The following is a 15,352-nucleotide window of genomic DNA, read 5'->3' as shown; positions in this document are numbered from 1 at the left end:
AAATGTCTGTCTCCACCAGCGAGTGGGTTTTTTTTATGGATAAAATGGTCAAATATAGCTCCTACGTATACACAAGATATCCTAGCTAGATAAATGGGCCATCCATCCATAAATTAGTCCACCTCCCACGGTTATTATGTGATGTATTTACCCCCAAATTGATCAAGTCTTGAAAAATGCAAAATTTATATGGATACCATTAAGCTAGACAACAATTCTCGTCCACAGGAAGCAATATAATGCTAGCCAAGGTGATAGACAAGAGCAAACATGATATTGAAAGTGGAGGAGCTTTTGTTCCTTGGTGTTTTTATAATTCCAAGAATTAGAGTTATTGCCTACCATTGTTAATTAGACTAAGGCATCTTCCTTCCTTCCTTAATGCCAGTTTAACTGTTAGAGAGGAATTGCCAATTACGCCACTTGATGCCATTACAATGAACGTCTACTGTATTTACGGATATCATATGATGTAGTTTGATACCCAAGACACCATTCTTAAACTTAAGTAGCTTAAATAACTTAAGAATCAACTAAAGATCCTGTAAAAGTTATGGGATATTAGACATTTTAACCTAAGCACTTAACGAGGGGTCTCGGTACGCCACTTAAACCAAGGAAACAACTTGATATACCGATTAGGTGACAAAATATATGACCAAATGACTTTATAAACTGCATTTGTTATATAGCCAAAGCAGTCAACTCGTTTCAACGGCATTTTTAAGGCAAACTAAAAGGCGCGCGCATGCGCGTCCGTAAAAGTCAAGGTCACAGGGAGGTAAAAACCTACCTTCTAATGTTCTCGTAATTCCGCTCAGCTTTGCGTATCTATGATATGAATCAGGTCGTGAGTCCCACCAGCTTTTTCCCTGAGCTTTGCATGAGAGTAAGCTGGTGGTGTGAGAAGTATGTCAGTCATGGTAGGAAGCGGGAGAGGAGAAAAAGGTGGTCAAGGTGAAGCCAATCAGGAAATGCTGCTCCTCTGGATACACACTTTACCTCGCGCACAATCACAACTTGAAATAGATAATTCTCATGTTTTTATGTTTTTTTTAAACTATCTCGACTTTATCTATGTTGATTAGGGATGTAGGACACTCTCTGTCCCCTTAAGATAACGCTATGAAGATTTTAACTATATAAGACGCATTTTTTTTATCCATTTGTGGGTAGTGGACGATATGGCCCCAGACGTAAACATGGCCCTAATGTGGTTGATCTTAGATGGGAGATTTAGAAGGAAAAAATAGACAATGGGGGAATAATTTGAGCATCAGGTGGTCCGTGGATATGACCGTTCAATGGTGGAAAAGTTATATTAGTCGTGGAAAGTACAAGGGATATGAAATAGCTTTGCTTTACGAGGGAGGAAATGATATACTATAGTTGGAAATACACAAATCCTCAAACCTATTCTCATAGTATCTTACAAGGAAATAACAGGGTTTCTGTCTGTCCATTAATTTTGCCTCCATTTAACTTCATTTTACTCCCAGTTCTTCTAACATCCCTTCTACAAACATCTCTAACCCACATCACTTCTCTCAACATCTGTTTATCCTGTATGATCAATCATTTTACGATTGTTATTTATTCATACGTATCTGTCATTTCCCACGTTAGCGAGGTAGCGTCAAGAACAGAGGACTGAGCCTTAGAGGAGGGGGAAAAATCCTCACTTGGCTCCCTCCTGTGTTCCATCTTTTTGGAAGAGTTAAAACAGGAGGAGGAGGGAGGGAGGGAGAATTTCCCGCTCCCTCCCCTTTTAAGTCGCCTTTTAAGACACGCAGGGAACACGTGGGAAGTGTCATTTATCCCTAGTCTCCAGGGTTGTGTGAGAGAGAGAGAGAGAGAGAGAGAGAGAGAGAGAGAGAGAGAGAGAGAGAGAGAGAGAGAGAGAGAGAGAGAGCATGTGCGCGCGCGCACGCGGGTTTTGTTACACTAAGCCGCATAATTAAGTATATCCTCCCCATGGCATTGATAAGAGCGATAATGTCTTAATCGTGACAAAATCTTTATCTCGTATTGCAATCCACCTCAATGGGATGGAAGATTCTGCAGTAGTTGGCGGGGGCGGCGGTAGATGGCGTTGGGGATTGTTTACGTGATCAACAGGTGACTTTCATCGCTGCCTCACACCACCACCACCTCTCTCTCCCCTTCATCTCGCCACATTTACCTCATTTTCACCGCTCACCTTCCACCCTCCCTCGCCGTGAGTATATATTATATGTGTCTAGTGGGTTTATTTCACATGTTGTAAGGATAATGGTAGGTTTAGGGGCTAGGGTTTCCAGAAGGCCTAAGGTGGTGGTGTTGCAAAGTTCCTTTTTAAAACTTTTGCTCGACCCCGACGGAACTTGACCAAGATGCTAACTTGGTTTTAATTACGTTCCTCCACTGGATGGTGTGATATATTGGGGTGAAATATATCAATATATGTTGGTGTTATATGTTATATAATGGTTATGAGGTAAATACACTGGTGTTTTAGTTTTCATTATGTTCGTATAGTGAATGGTGCAATTTATATGTATTTTATTATGTTAGAATTATTTACTTTTTATATGTTATATGATTGTAATTAGGTAATTGGACAGGTTTTCTAAGAACAGACATGAACTGTAAGCATAGAAGCATAATGTGTAATGAGACTGTAATGTTGGATGTGCATAAAATATGTATTTTTCTTACGTATTCAGGAGTTTGGTGAGGAAATTATTACTTTTTCAATTTTTTTAGGGAGAAAAAGTGTTGTTTTAAATGTCAGTGTGACTTACTGTCAAAGGCTCAATATTATTTGCTTGTTTTTAAGTTATGTGACTTTCATTCCTCGAGTTACTAGGCCGTTTTACTGATATTCTAGCGATTAATGAGGAACTACTGATTTATTGCTTATTGTTGACTCATTAGCTAGGAACTGGTCTTGTAATTTGGGGTTGGGGTTTTAAATTCCCACGAGGTCTAGTGATATACCTCTGTATACGTTTCAAGTGGTGTAGCCGGACTCTGCCCGCAGTTGGTTAAACTACGAACAAAAAGGTTACCTTCGACAAGGCTGTATCCTTTTCAAAGGTGTACAGTTTCGTCAAGGATCTTGCTTCACAAGAGGTCATAATTTCCCTGCTCCTGCCTCGAGTGAAGCCTTGAGCCCTCAGGAGCCCCTTAAAAGGAGTAATGGACCAGTATAATAGATTTTTTAAAATTGTAAAAAATTGCAAGGCTTCATTATTTTCTGTTTAATGTGTTTGATGAATTTGAGCCTTTACAGTAGTCAGTCTTTAAAAGATATTTCAAGTTACTTAGGCAGTGTTTGAATCAGGTACGTAATCATTTACTTTCCATGCACCAACTCATTAATATATTTTTTGAGAAATTATTTTACACTACAGTTGCTTTATTGCTAAAAGAGAAATTATCCTGTGGTTTGTGAATATCACAAGTGAGATGCGATTCTAATATCAGGGAACATATAGATTTATGAAACATTGTCCGAATGTTGACCAGATCAAACCAGACCTAACTTGGCATTGGATAAACGTTTTATAGAGTAGCTTAACATCTCTTGAGATGGGTTACGTTAATTTTGGTTTATCGTAAATTGTAAAAATAAAATTCTTACCATATTTAGATGGGTAAACAGCAAGCACAATCTCTGAAGATGTGGTTTCTTTATACACAGAATTCTCTTATGTGTAGGAGGCTTGATAGTGAAATTCATAAGCTCGTGTTGTGCCATAAATGTCATTGGTGATACTATGGTGATGACGGGTGATAAGCTGTAATAAACAAGAATCACTAAATGAATATTTGCAGCAGATAGGAATAAGGTGGAAGCAAAATTCTGCAAATGAAACTCCTTATTAATAACAAAGTAACCCAAATTCCTAATTTTGTGCTTACCAGTATGTAAATCAACAAAATGCATGAAATTAAACCCAGACTGATTGTAGATAATACAGTAGCTACAAAATAAATGCATGAACTTACAAAAATCATTAGAGAATTCTCGTACTAGACTTACAAGTTTTGGTCGGGAATAGTACTGCAACAAGATGAACAGAAAAAGCTTTTGTGACCTGACATACTGAACTTGGTCACATTTTTCACTGAAAATCCATTTGCTTTATTTCTCTTCACAGAAGTTTATTTCTTGATGACTGAGGCAAATCATCTGCAGAAATGGTCATTAGTTCAGTATAAAGCAAACACAATGAAAAATGGAAATTAATGTGGGTTTAAGCACCAATTAATCCAGTGACACAAAGATAAGGATTATCAGATTTGAATCTGTTGTCTGTGTGGTATCGCCACTTGTAGCCAAACTTAATCTAACTTAAGCATTAGATTATTCACCACTATTGCCATAACAATGATAAGTGTTGGTTGAAAAAGATTTAAGTTTATTGGAGCTAACCACCTGATATCCAATTTGTCATTGTCAAATGAGATACATGGTAATTCAAGTAGGGGACAACTCTAACATGGAATAAGCAACCAGATATATTTATTATATATTAGTTTGCTTTGTTGACAATAAGTCATGTAGACTGCTTTTTCTCCAAAACATTTCAGATTTCATTGTGCAGCTCCAGCATTAAAAGCTGTTTAAGTTTCTTAATTATGGGTAGATTTCATTATATCAGAGTTGTTACTGAATTCCTAATACATGTGGTTACATCGCAAATGACAAATCACTTTTGGCAAAGCTGTATCATCATCAGTTAATGAAAAGGAGTACTGTATAGTCTCCTGAATGACTCTCTCTCCCCAATGGAGTCCAGCATTTCTCTGCTCTTGCCTAAAGCAGAGTCTTGAATTTGTTGGAACCCCATGAAAGGGATCTTAGGGCTGTACAATTAACCGAATTAAATATATATTTTCAAAGCTAATGTATATACTATACTGAAACCAGAAAATTATTGTACAGTAGTAAGTTTGAAACAACACACTTTAAGTCTGAACATTAGAATTTCTTTGGATTTGTTTGGGCTTAATCTTTGTTTATGTTAATTCTTAGTGTAACATTTAAAAAAAAAAAAAAAAGATTTTCTCGAGTAAGTGAAAAAAGTTTGAAAAACCTTTATGCCAAAGTATAACTAAGAGAAATATGTTAGTGGTGTTTTGACATTATGAGACCACAGTATTGTTGTGACAGATGGCTTATAGGAAGTCCAGCTCTGTTTTTAAGATATCTGGTAACAAATGAAATGCATATATATATGCAGTGTTTGAAATATGACTTTTTCCTCATTTTAGATCATATAGTTGAAACGACATTGTACGTACTTTGGACAAGGCACTATATTTTCTAGGTCAAGAAAAGTAAAGGAACTTTAGAAAATAGGGGGTCTAGTCCCGGAAACATATATTTGAATGCAGAAAGTCCCGAGTACAGTAATTCTATGAGGGTATGTGACTTCTCATAATTCAGGACAGTATGAAGGAACTTGTACATTCTTCTAAAGATAAATGTGTTCAAGAATATAAGATTATAAGGAAAGAAAATTCATGTTGAATTTCTGTTGAAGGTGAGTATTCTATGTAGTGCTTGATTATGTCATTACCACTTTATTATCTGCTGATTAATTAAAATGCCCAGAAATTTTACTTACATATTAATTTGTTTGTAAAGTTGCATCCATATAATGCATGGTAATTAAATGCAACACTGCAGCTGCGTAAGACATGTTGGGTATTACCATATCCTTCACTTATCATGGAAACCCTGCATTCTAAACATCACAAAATCTCCTTCCTAAAAGCTGTGGATGTTGAATAGGTGCCACAGTTAATTTTCTTGTGCTTCGTTATGCCACATTCACAGGAATCTCATTTGCCTCAGTATGGGAGGACATATCTTTAATTTCTGTTGTAGGCAGAGAGGAATCAGAAGCCTTCTGCTGTGTTAATTCTTCTGATTTTGCCTCTCTTCAGCCATCCCTGTTTGTCCACCATAGTAATGCTTTCCACTCTTCCGTCTTTTCTTTCCCACATCCTATAGTGTATCCATCTTTAAGAGTCATGTCTTCATTATTGAGAAGCCCAATAATCCATTTTACATTATTTTTCGTCATACCTATCATGAAGCTTATCTGTCACTATTGGGGCATGTGCTTCCTTGAACCTTGTCGACTAAAAAAGAAAGTATCCGTCAATTTTTTTGGATGAATTTTCTCAAAGATATTGATATGAATTATTGAGTTACAATGGGACCAAAGGCATTTGCTGTAATGTTTGACCATGCAAGAATGTTTATTTCTTGAGATGAAGGTCATTGCAAAGAATGTTTACAAATAACCTCATAATTTGATAGCTTAGACATTCTTATATCTCCACTGTTTGGTCCTGTTTAATGCAACTTAGTTATGGGTATAAGATGAAAGTGTAAAATGCTGTGTCTCAAGGCTTGTTTTCTTACGTTCATTCATTTATTTGATAAAGTTAAGAATTACTGTATTGCATGTCTCGAATAGTGAAGACCAAAAGTCCGACTAGATTAGGGTTGTAGCCAACAATTATGCAAATGAGAGTAATGTAGGCTTCCACTTCAGAAAGATGGATAGCCTAGCGTGTACTGGTTTACAAATTTAAGTTGTCTGTTTTAACTATGAGATGAGAGTGCGAGGGAGCGGAGAGGAATGTGGGTGTGAAGGCTTTGAGAGTGAAGGTTGCAAGAAAGATTTGCATATTTATATACATTTGAGGAGTGTGCTACATGTGAGGTAATGGATGTGAAGATAGGAAATTTCTTAAAAGAACTTGGCGCGTATAATAAAGTTAGATAATTTACATTTAGATGAAATCATGAGAGCATTCCTTTGTAGACAGGAAAGGTTTTTCATTGCTTTGATTTGGACGGAACTGTCGACTCTGTTTTCATCAGCACTTGGAAGAAGCAAACCCCTTTAAAATGAATGTTATTTAATGGATGTGGGCGGTGGAATGAATGTCATCGGGTTAAAGTTGTAGCCCGCATGGCTGGGTGTATTTCAGTGTTTTAATGCAGTCTAAAGCCTTCCTCATTTGGCCCAGTTGTGCACCACTCTCTGTCACTTGTTTATTTACATCACAGACACATTTCATGAGGTTCTTATCATGTCCTTGAGTTGAATTGCTCTTCCCTATGGTAAAGAAGTGCATAGTAATGACATAGATCGCCATACAGACTTCTGTATCACCCTTTTCTCGTGTGTGATTCCTATTTGGGGGTTCTGGGGAGAGAGTTGTACACTCGTGTGTGTGTGGGAGGGATGTGCTAATGAAGTTAACAGTACTGCACCACTAAGTCATAATTACCCCAGTCAACACTGCCAGGATGCTGTGTGGTGTTACGAGGAGCGCCTCATGTAGCCAAGACTGGGTCACTGGTACTGTGTCGACCTCGCTCACAGGCCTCTGTAGGGCACTGGGTTGTTTGTCTTGCCTGTTCTGGGCTGCGTTATCCAGTTAAGGTTTGACTGGGGTCCTGAGAGGTGGTTGGTACCAGGTTGTTAAGACACAAGATGGAAGATGATTGAAAAGGCAAACACACACGGAGGGAACAAGCCATACATGACCCCATCCACCAACCTCCCCTCCCTCCCGCGCCATTAGACCATTGGCCAGAGTGGTTCACACCCCCCGGAATCAGCCACCAATTAGATCGTTTGTAGACTGGTTAAGCGTTTGGATTGAAACCTGCTCGAAGTCATTAAGACGGTCCCCCCCCAAGCAAAAGTAGATGTATATTATATAAATAGCTAAATTTGGGATTGTCACTCCAAGGCGTAGTCGAGAATTGCCCCCATGGCCAATGGTTGTTCGTTAATTACGGTCGTTTAAGACGAGAATAGGTACTTTCAACTCCTCTGTAAAATCCCTTTCACGCCACAATATACATTTTCACAGCCTGGTGAATAATCCCCAGCCAGCCAGCTAGGCTTTACGCAGTGTGGTAAGTCCCTCTCTCTGTGTGTGTATATATATACATCCAGTTCCCTGTTTCGCTGTGTTAAAATTGACGTGGCCGTATATAAATTGACGTGGCCGTATATAAATTGACGTGGCCGTATATAAATTGACGCGGCCGTATATAAATTGACGTGGCCGTACATAAATTGACGTGGCCGTATATAAATTGACGCGGCCGTATATGAATTGACGCGGCCGTATATAAATTGACGTGGCCGTATATAAATTGACGCGGCCGTATATAAATTCCACCCTGGCATAAATTACAGTTATTCCTGCCTGCAAGGCTGTAAGGTCAGTAGGCGCCACAGACGTGGTTTGGCCTTCATAACCGGACCTGTATACCAACACAGCTTTTATTTTTTCCCCCCCCTTTTTTTTTTTTTGTATTTACACCGAGTAATTAAACGTGGAACATTTCCTGTTGCGTCCAGTTTCTAGTGATTAACGCGAGCCTGGTGTGTATATATATATATACACACATCCCTCGCGCTGTCAGTCATGTGCTTTCGTTAAATACAAAATGAAATTGTTTTATATTATTTGTTTTTGCTAAGGCAAGCTGCTTGGGGGATTATATATTGTGAATATATCGACTATGTCAAGCCTGGCTTGTCATACAGGTTTGGAAAAGTGATGACAAATGTTTATATGAATTTATATTCAAGTTGGATATGAAAAGACGAGTTGAATGTATGTTTTTTTTTTTTAATACATCAAATGCAATATGTAAATGTTAAGGCTGACTAAATGCAGTTTTTTTTTTATTATGTGCAGGTTGATACATTCTGATTTAACGATGTATTCAAGGAAAACAAGTTTGAATTACCCCTTAGTGCGCTTCCCTGTTAGCACTTGTTTAGGGTGACGTCTATTGCAATATTATGATGAACTTCGGCGTTATAATAGATTTATATTTTTTTAAGGGATAGGCATCATTTTGTATGACACATCCCAGCGGTTTTATACCGTGGGTAGTGTGGTATTGAGAAAGACAACCTGTTTGATTTTCATTAAGAAATTATTTGCTTTGGAAGTAACCCCCTTCAAATGTGCATTGTTTATATGGTAGTCATGTTTATGTTTATATGATAGTCATGTTTATCTTATTTAGAACTGACTCTTTGGCCTTGAGCAAGACTCATTACGAGTGCATGGGAGTCCCAAGGCTATGACACCTCCCCCCCTTCTCCCCCTTTCCCCCTTCTCTCCCCCTTCCCCTTGTCATATGACAGTCGCCCCATGCCAGGCATAGCCCACCTGGTCAATGTTGCAATCACATCAACAATGTGTGGCTTCTAAGTCCCCCTCCTTCTCCCCCTTCCTCAAACACGAGTCTTGCTCAGGGGGGAGGGAAAGGTCTATTTCCAACAAGGGGGATGTGGGGGGAGGGAAGGGGGTGAACTCTTGCTATTCTGTGGGACATTAAATTCACAGTGTTGGTTGCAGTGGGGGGGACACAACCCCCCAAATCAAGTGTGGGCTTTGAGGAGGCTTTGGCTCCCCCTTCCCCCCTACGTATGGCAGTGGGTAAGGCAGTGGGAGCTGTTGAAGGGGTGGGTGGGTGGGTGAAGAGGCACACACACACCACACCCCCCTCCCCCCTTTTTGCATGGGGGGGATTTCTCATGATGTCATCACAATGGCTTTCTTCATGACAAGCAGCGCATGAGAGATGCATCTAATATAAGGGAACTAGGGGGCGCTACTGCGCCCTACCCCCCTAGTAAATTGCAGGGGGGGAATTGTAGGGGAAATATGGTGCAGCTGGAGGACCTATTTTGCCTTGGGGGGGGAAGAAATATGGGGGGGGGGGGAACACATCACCGTAAATGGTTTATTATAATGGTGTCGCGCCGGGGGGGACCCCTCTTCCCCTTATTAAAGGGCTGCGCACAGCGTCTGTTTGCGTCGCTGTTCTGCGCAGGGAATGGGGGGAAAGGGGGGGGGAGGCGCCTGCGTACGTATAACCACCAACCCATTTCAGATATATATATATACGCCCTTGTCTAAGCCAGATATAGGTTTTAATGGAGTCGTGTGTGTGTGTGTGTGTGTGTGTGTGTCCATGAGCGATTTGAATTTTCCATTTTTAAAGGTGGTTGTGGTGGGGGTGTGGGGGGTTGTAGTGGGGGGGATGTGGGGGGATTATTATTCATCGTTCGGCTGAAAATAAGAGGAATTATACGATAGAATGATAATTAAATAAATAAAAGGGCAATAATAAGCTCCTCCCAGGTATTCTGTGCCTTCTCGTAACTGAATTGTAAATAGAAAGTTTAAAGGTGGGAAAAAGAGAGAAGGTGAGAGCGAGAGTGAGTGAGTGAGAGAGCGGGGAGAGGTAATGAGAGAGAGAGAGAGAGAGAGAGAGGAGGTTGGGAGAGTGTGTGTGTGTGTGTGTGTGTGTGTGTGTGACACAGCGGGTGGCCGCCATGTCTGTGGCGTCGGACCAAGGTAGGTGGGTTAGGTTCCCAGTGAATTTTTGATGCATGTTTCCCTTTACGGTGCAGGTGTGGGGGGGTGTGGGGGGGCCCACCAGCAGGTGTGTGTGTGGGGGGGGGGGGGCTGCTGCAGGTGTCTTGCTGCCAGATGCGTAACGAAGGAAGGGGGGTTTGTGTGTGGGGGGGGGGGGGAAGCTGCTCTGGCCAGGGTTGGTGGTGGAGGAGGTGGTGGTGGTGCAGGATGTGGTGGAGATGGTGGAGGTTGTTTTGTTGTTGTTGTTGTTGTCAGGCCTCGACCTTACGCCAATACGCATCCCTGTGGGGGATAGGGGGGTGGAAGGGTGGGGGGGTAAGTGTCAACAAACGTTTTGTAAACATTTATTTACCCTTTTTTTTCTCCTCCAAAGACAATGAATAAAGTGATATTTTTTTTTTTTTTTTTGCTCACCCTTCCATCAGCGTCGGCCTCCCCCCCCCTGCTCACTTGCTGTGGGGGAAGGGGTGGGGTTGGGTGTGACGCTGGCTCCCCCTGCTCACTTGCTGTGGGGGAAGGGGTGGGGTCTGCTGTGACGCTGGCTCCCCCTGCTCACTTGCTGTGGGGGAAGGGGTGGGGTTGGGTGTGACGCTGGCTTCCCCTGCTCACTTGCTGTGGGGGAAGGGGTGGGGTCAGCTGTGACGCTGGCTTCCCCTGCTCACTTGCTGTGGGGGAAGGGGTGGGGTCAGCTGTGACGCTGGCTTCCCCTGCTCACTTGCTGTGGGGGAAGGGGTGGGGTCAGCTGTGACGCTGGCTTCCCCTGCTCACTTGCTGTGGGGGAAGGGGTGGGGTCAGCTGTGACGCTGGCTTCCCCTGCTCACTTGCTGTGGGGGAAGGGGTGGGGTCAGCTGTGACGCTGGCTTCCCTGCTCACTTGCTGTGGGGGAAGGGGTGGGGTCAGCTGTGACGCTGGCTCCCCTGCTCACTTGCTGTGGGGGAAGGGGTGGGGTCAGCTGTGACGCTGGCTTCCCCTGCTCACTTGCTGTGGGGGAAGGGGTGGGTGTGTGACGCTGGCTTCCCTGCTCACTTGCTGTGGGGGAAGGGTGGGTCAGCTGTGACGCTGGCTCCCCTCACTTGCTGTGGGGGAAGGGGCGGGGTCAGCTGTGACGCTGGCTCCCCTGCTCACTTGCTGTGGGGGAAGGGGCGGGGTAGGGCGGTGTGACGCTGGCTTCCCCTGCTCACTTGCTGTGGGGGAAGGGGTGGGTCAGCTGTGACGCTGGCTTCCCCTGCTCACTTGCTGTGGGGGAAGGGGTGGGGTCAGCTGTGACGCTGGCTCCCCTGCTCACTTGCTGTGGGGGAAGGGGTGGGGTCAGCTGTGACGCTGGCTCCCCTGCTCACTTGCTGTGGGGGAAGGGGTGGCGGTTGTGACGCTGGCTCCCCTGCTCACTTGCTGTGGGGGAAGGGGTGGGTTGGGTGTGACGCTGGCTCCCCTGCTCACTTGCTGTGGGGGAAGGGGTGGGGTCCGCTGTGACGCTGGCTCCCCTGCTCACTTGCTGTGGGGGAAGGGGTGGGGTTGGGTGTGACGCTGGCTCCCCTGCTCACTTGCTGTGGGGGAAGGGGTGGGGTCAGCTGTGACGCTGGCTTCCCCTGCTCACTTGCTGTGGGGGAAGGGGGGGGTCAGCTGTGACGCTGGCTTCCCCTGCTACTTGCTGTGGGGGAAGGGGTGGGGTCAGCTGTGACGCTGGCTCCCCTGCTCACTTGCTGTGGGGGAAGGGGTGGGGTCAGCTGTGACGCTGGCTCCCCTGCTCACTTGCTGTGGGGGAAGGGGTGGGGTTCGGTGTGACGCTGGCTCCCCTGCTCACTTGCTGTGGGGGAAGGGGTGGGGTTCGGCTGTGACGCTGGCTTCCCCTGCTCACTTGCTGTGGGGGAAGTGGGGTGTGGGGTTCCTGCCTGTGTGAGGTCGCGTGGCTTCCCCTGCTCACTTGCTGTGGGGGAAGGGGTGGGGTCAGCTGTGACGCTGGCTTCCCCTGCTCACTTGCTGTGGGGGGGAGAGGTCAGCTGTGACGCTGGCATCCCCCTCTCCCTAGCAATGGACAGAGGTGCTTAAGTGTGTGGTGGTGTTGCTGTTGGTGTGTGGTGGTGTGTTGTGTGTGGTGTGTTGGCTATGGCAGCTGCCTAATGGCCCTGGGTTAAGGCAGAGAGACAGAGAGTCGGAGTTCCCGTGGTATATAGAAGGACTCTGGCCCTTATCGCCGCACACCCCCCCATCTCAACCCCTCCCTCCTCCCCCCTCTTCAACTCGCTCCAGTCGATGATCTGGAGTAGTCTCCCCCCCACGCCCCCCCCCCCGCCCCCCACTCCCAGGGATCGCCTGCTGCTGCCGCTGGCTATGTCGCGGGGGGGGGGGGGGGACAACCTGGCCGGGGACAGCTGTCCCGTGACCTAGTTATCCCTCAGTGGCACAGCTGGTGGATGTCCCGGGATGTGACATGGTCATGTGTCCCGGGATGTGACATGGTCATGTGTCCCGGGATGTGACATGGTCATGTGTCCCGGGATGTGACATGGTCATGTGTCCCGGGATGTGACATGGTCATGTGTCCCGGGATGTGACATAGCCATACATCCCATGATGTGACACATCTATGTGTCCTTGATAGCTGTGGAATGAATACATGTATGTATGTATGAATGAATGAACGGATGTGTGTGTGTGTGTGTGTGTGTGTGTGTGTGTGTGCCAGCTTAATATGCCATACCCTTCGTTTAAGACCATATATTTTTTTATATTTTTTTTTCTAAGTTCATCTTTTACCCAGGTGTGTGTGTGTGTGTGTGTGTGTGTGTGTGGTGTGTGATCTGTACGTGCCAGACGCCAACACGTATGTTTGAATGGAGCGTTAACGAATCCTCTTAACGAATCAACGAATCATCTTAACGAATCCTCTTAATGAATTAACGAATCATCTTAACGAATCGTCTGAACGAATCCTTTTAACGAATCGCCTTAACGAGTCACGTAAACGAATCACCTAAACGAATAAACGAATCCCCTTAACGAATCATCCAAACGAATCCTCAACGAATCACTGTAACGATTCATCTAAACAAATCAACTAAACGAATCATCTTAACGAATCAACTTAACGATTCCTCTAAACGAATCCTCTAAACGAATCACCTAAACGAATCCTCTTAACGAATCACCTAAACGAATCGTCTTGAGACGTGAGCGTTCGATGTGTCATTTGTAACTGTGAATGGTAAGGTGTGTTGGGTCATGAATATTAAGTGTTAGGAGGATGAGACTGTCTTACCCGCGCCTGGCCCAGGTAGTGGGATAAACTGGCCCAGGTAGTGGGATAGACTGGCCCAGGTAGTGGGATAGACTGGCCCAGGTAGTTGGATAGACTGAATGTAAACAAGAAGGGATGGTATAGTTAAACAGGTTATTCAGCCCCATATATATATATATATATATTATATATTTTATATATATATATATATATATATTTTATATATATATATATATATATATATATATATATGGGGAGAAATATAACAGTCTCTTCGATGTATATCAACTGACTGTTATATTTCTCTCTTGTGTCTCCCCTGATGATGTGATTATTACACGAAAGTGCACTTGGCAACTTATCGTGTTTCATTTTCCCCGTGGACTCATAGGAATATCTTGATCACGCGCAAAATTGTGATCCTTTCCAATATATATATAATATATATATATATATATATATATATATATATATATATATATATATATATATATATATAGAAAATAGATAGATAGATAGATAGATAGATAGATATTACATTGCTTTTATGAGAGCATGTTGTGTAAGTGGATTATATCTGGCCTTGTGGATTATCCCAGGCAACGTGGGTTATCCCAGGCAACGTGGTTATCCCAGGCAACGTGGTTATCCCAGGCAACGTGGGTTATCCCAGGCAACGTGGTTATCCCAGGCAACGTGGGTTATTCCCAGGCAAGGGGTTATCCCAGGCAACGTGGGTTATCCCAGGCAACGTGGGTTATCCCAGGCAACGTGGGTTATCCAGGCACGGGTTATCCCAGCAGTGTCCAACGTGGTTATCCCAGGCAACGTGGTTATCCCAGGCAACGTGGGTTATCCCAGGCAACGTGGGTTTCCCAGGCAACGTGGTTATCCCAGGCAACGTGGGTTATCCCGGCAACGTGGGTTGATTCCCAGGCAACGTGGGTTATCCCAGGCAACGTGGTTATCCCAGGCAACGTGGGTTTCCCAGGCAACGTGGGTTATCCCAGGCAGTTATCCCAGGCAACGTGGTATCCCAGGCAACGTGGGTTATCCAGCAACGTGGGTTATCCCAGGCAACGGGGTTATCCAGGCAACGTGGTTATCCAGGCAACGTGGTTATCCCAGGCAACGTGGGTTATCCAGGCAACGTGGGTTATCCCAGGCAACGTGGGTTATCCCAGGCAAGGGGTTATCCCAGGCAACGTGGTTATCCCAGGGCAACGGGTTATCCCAGGCAACGTGGTTATCCCAGGCAACGTGGGTTATCCCAGGCACGATCACGGGTTATCCCAGGCAACGGGTTATCCAGGAAGGGTTATCCCAGGCAACGTGGGTTATCCCAGGCAACGGGTGGTTATCCCAGGCAACGTGGGTTACCCGGCAACGTGGTTATCCCAGGCAACGTGGTTATCCCGAACGTGGTTATCCCAGGCAACGTGGTTTCCCAGGCAACGTGGGTTATCCCAGGAACGTGGGTTATCCAGGCAACGGGTTATCCAGGCACGTGGTTATCCCAGGCAAGTGGGTTATCCCAGGCAACGTGGGTTATCCCAGGCAACGTGGTTATCCAGGCAAGTGGTTATCCCAGGCAAGTTGGTTATCCCAGGCAACGTGGGTTATCCCAGGCGGTTTCCCAGGCAACGTGGATATCCCAGGCACGGGGTTATCCCAGGCACGTGGGTT

At 44.6% G+C, this 15,352-nt stretch overlaps 1 protein-coding gene across 1 annotated transcript in view; it reads left to right on the top strand.

Annotated features, from left to right (window-relative positions):
• Positions 1 to 10,338: 10,338 nt before the first annotated feature.
• olf186-M (Ki-ras-induced actin-interacting protein-IP3R-interacting domain olf186-M) overlaps positions 10,339 to 15,352 on the top strand; it is a 96,744-nt gene continuing 91,730 nt past the window's right edge. Inside the window, exon 1 of the mRNA XM_071688171.1 lies at positions 10,339 to 10,410. Within this exon, the coding sequence (XP_071544272.1) occupies positions 10,389 to 10,410 (22 nt within the window). The 5' untranslated portion in view covers positions 10,339 to 10,388. The remainder of the gene's footprint in view (positions 10,411 to 15,352) is intronic.

The sequence above is a fragment of the Panulirus ornatus genome, chromosome 45 (genome assembly GCF_036320965.1).
Source record: "Panulirus ornatus isolate Po-2019 chromosome 45, ASM3632096v1, whole genome shotgun sequence".
Lineage (NCBI taxonomy): Eukaryota > Metazoa > Arthropoda > Malacostraca > Decapoda > Palinuridae > Panulirus > Panulirus ornatus.
Note: the sequence above shows the minus strand (reverse complement) of the source record. Positions and strands in the feature narration are given on the sequence as shown.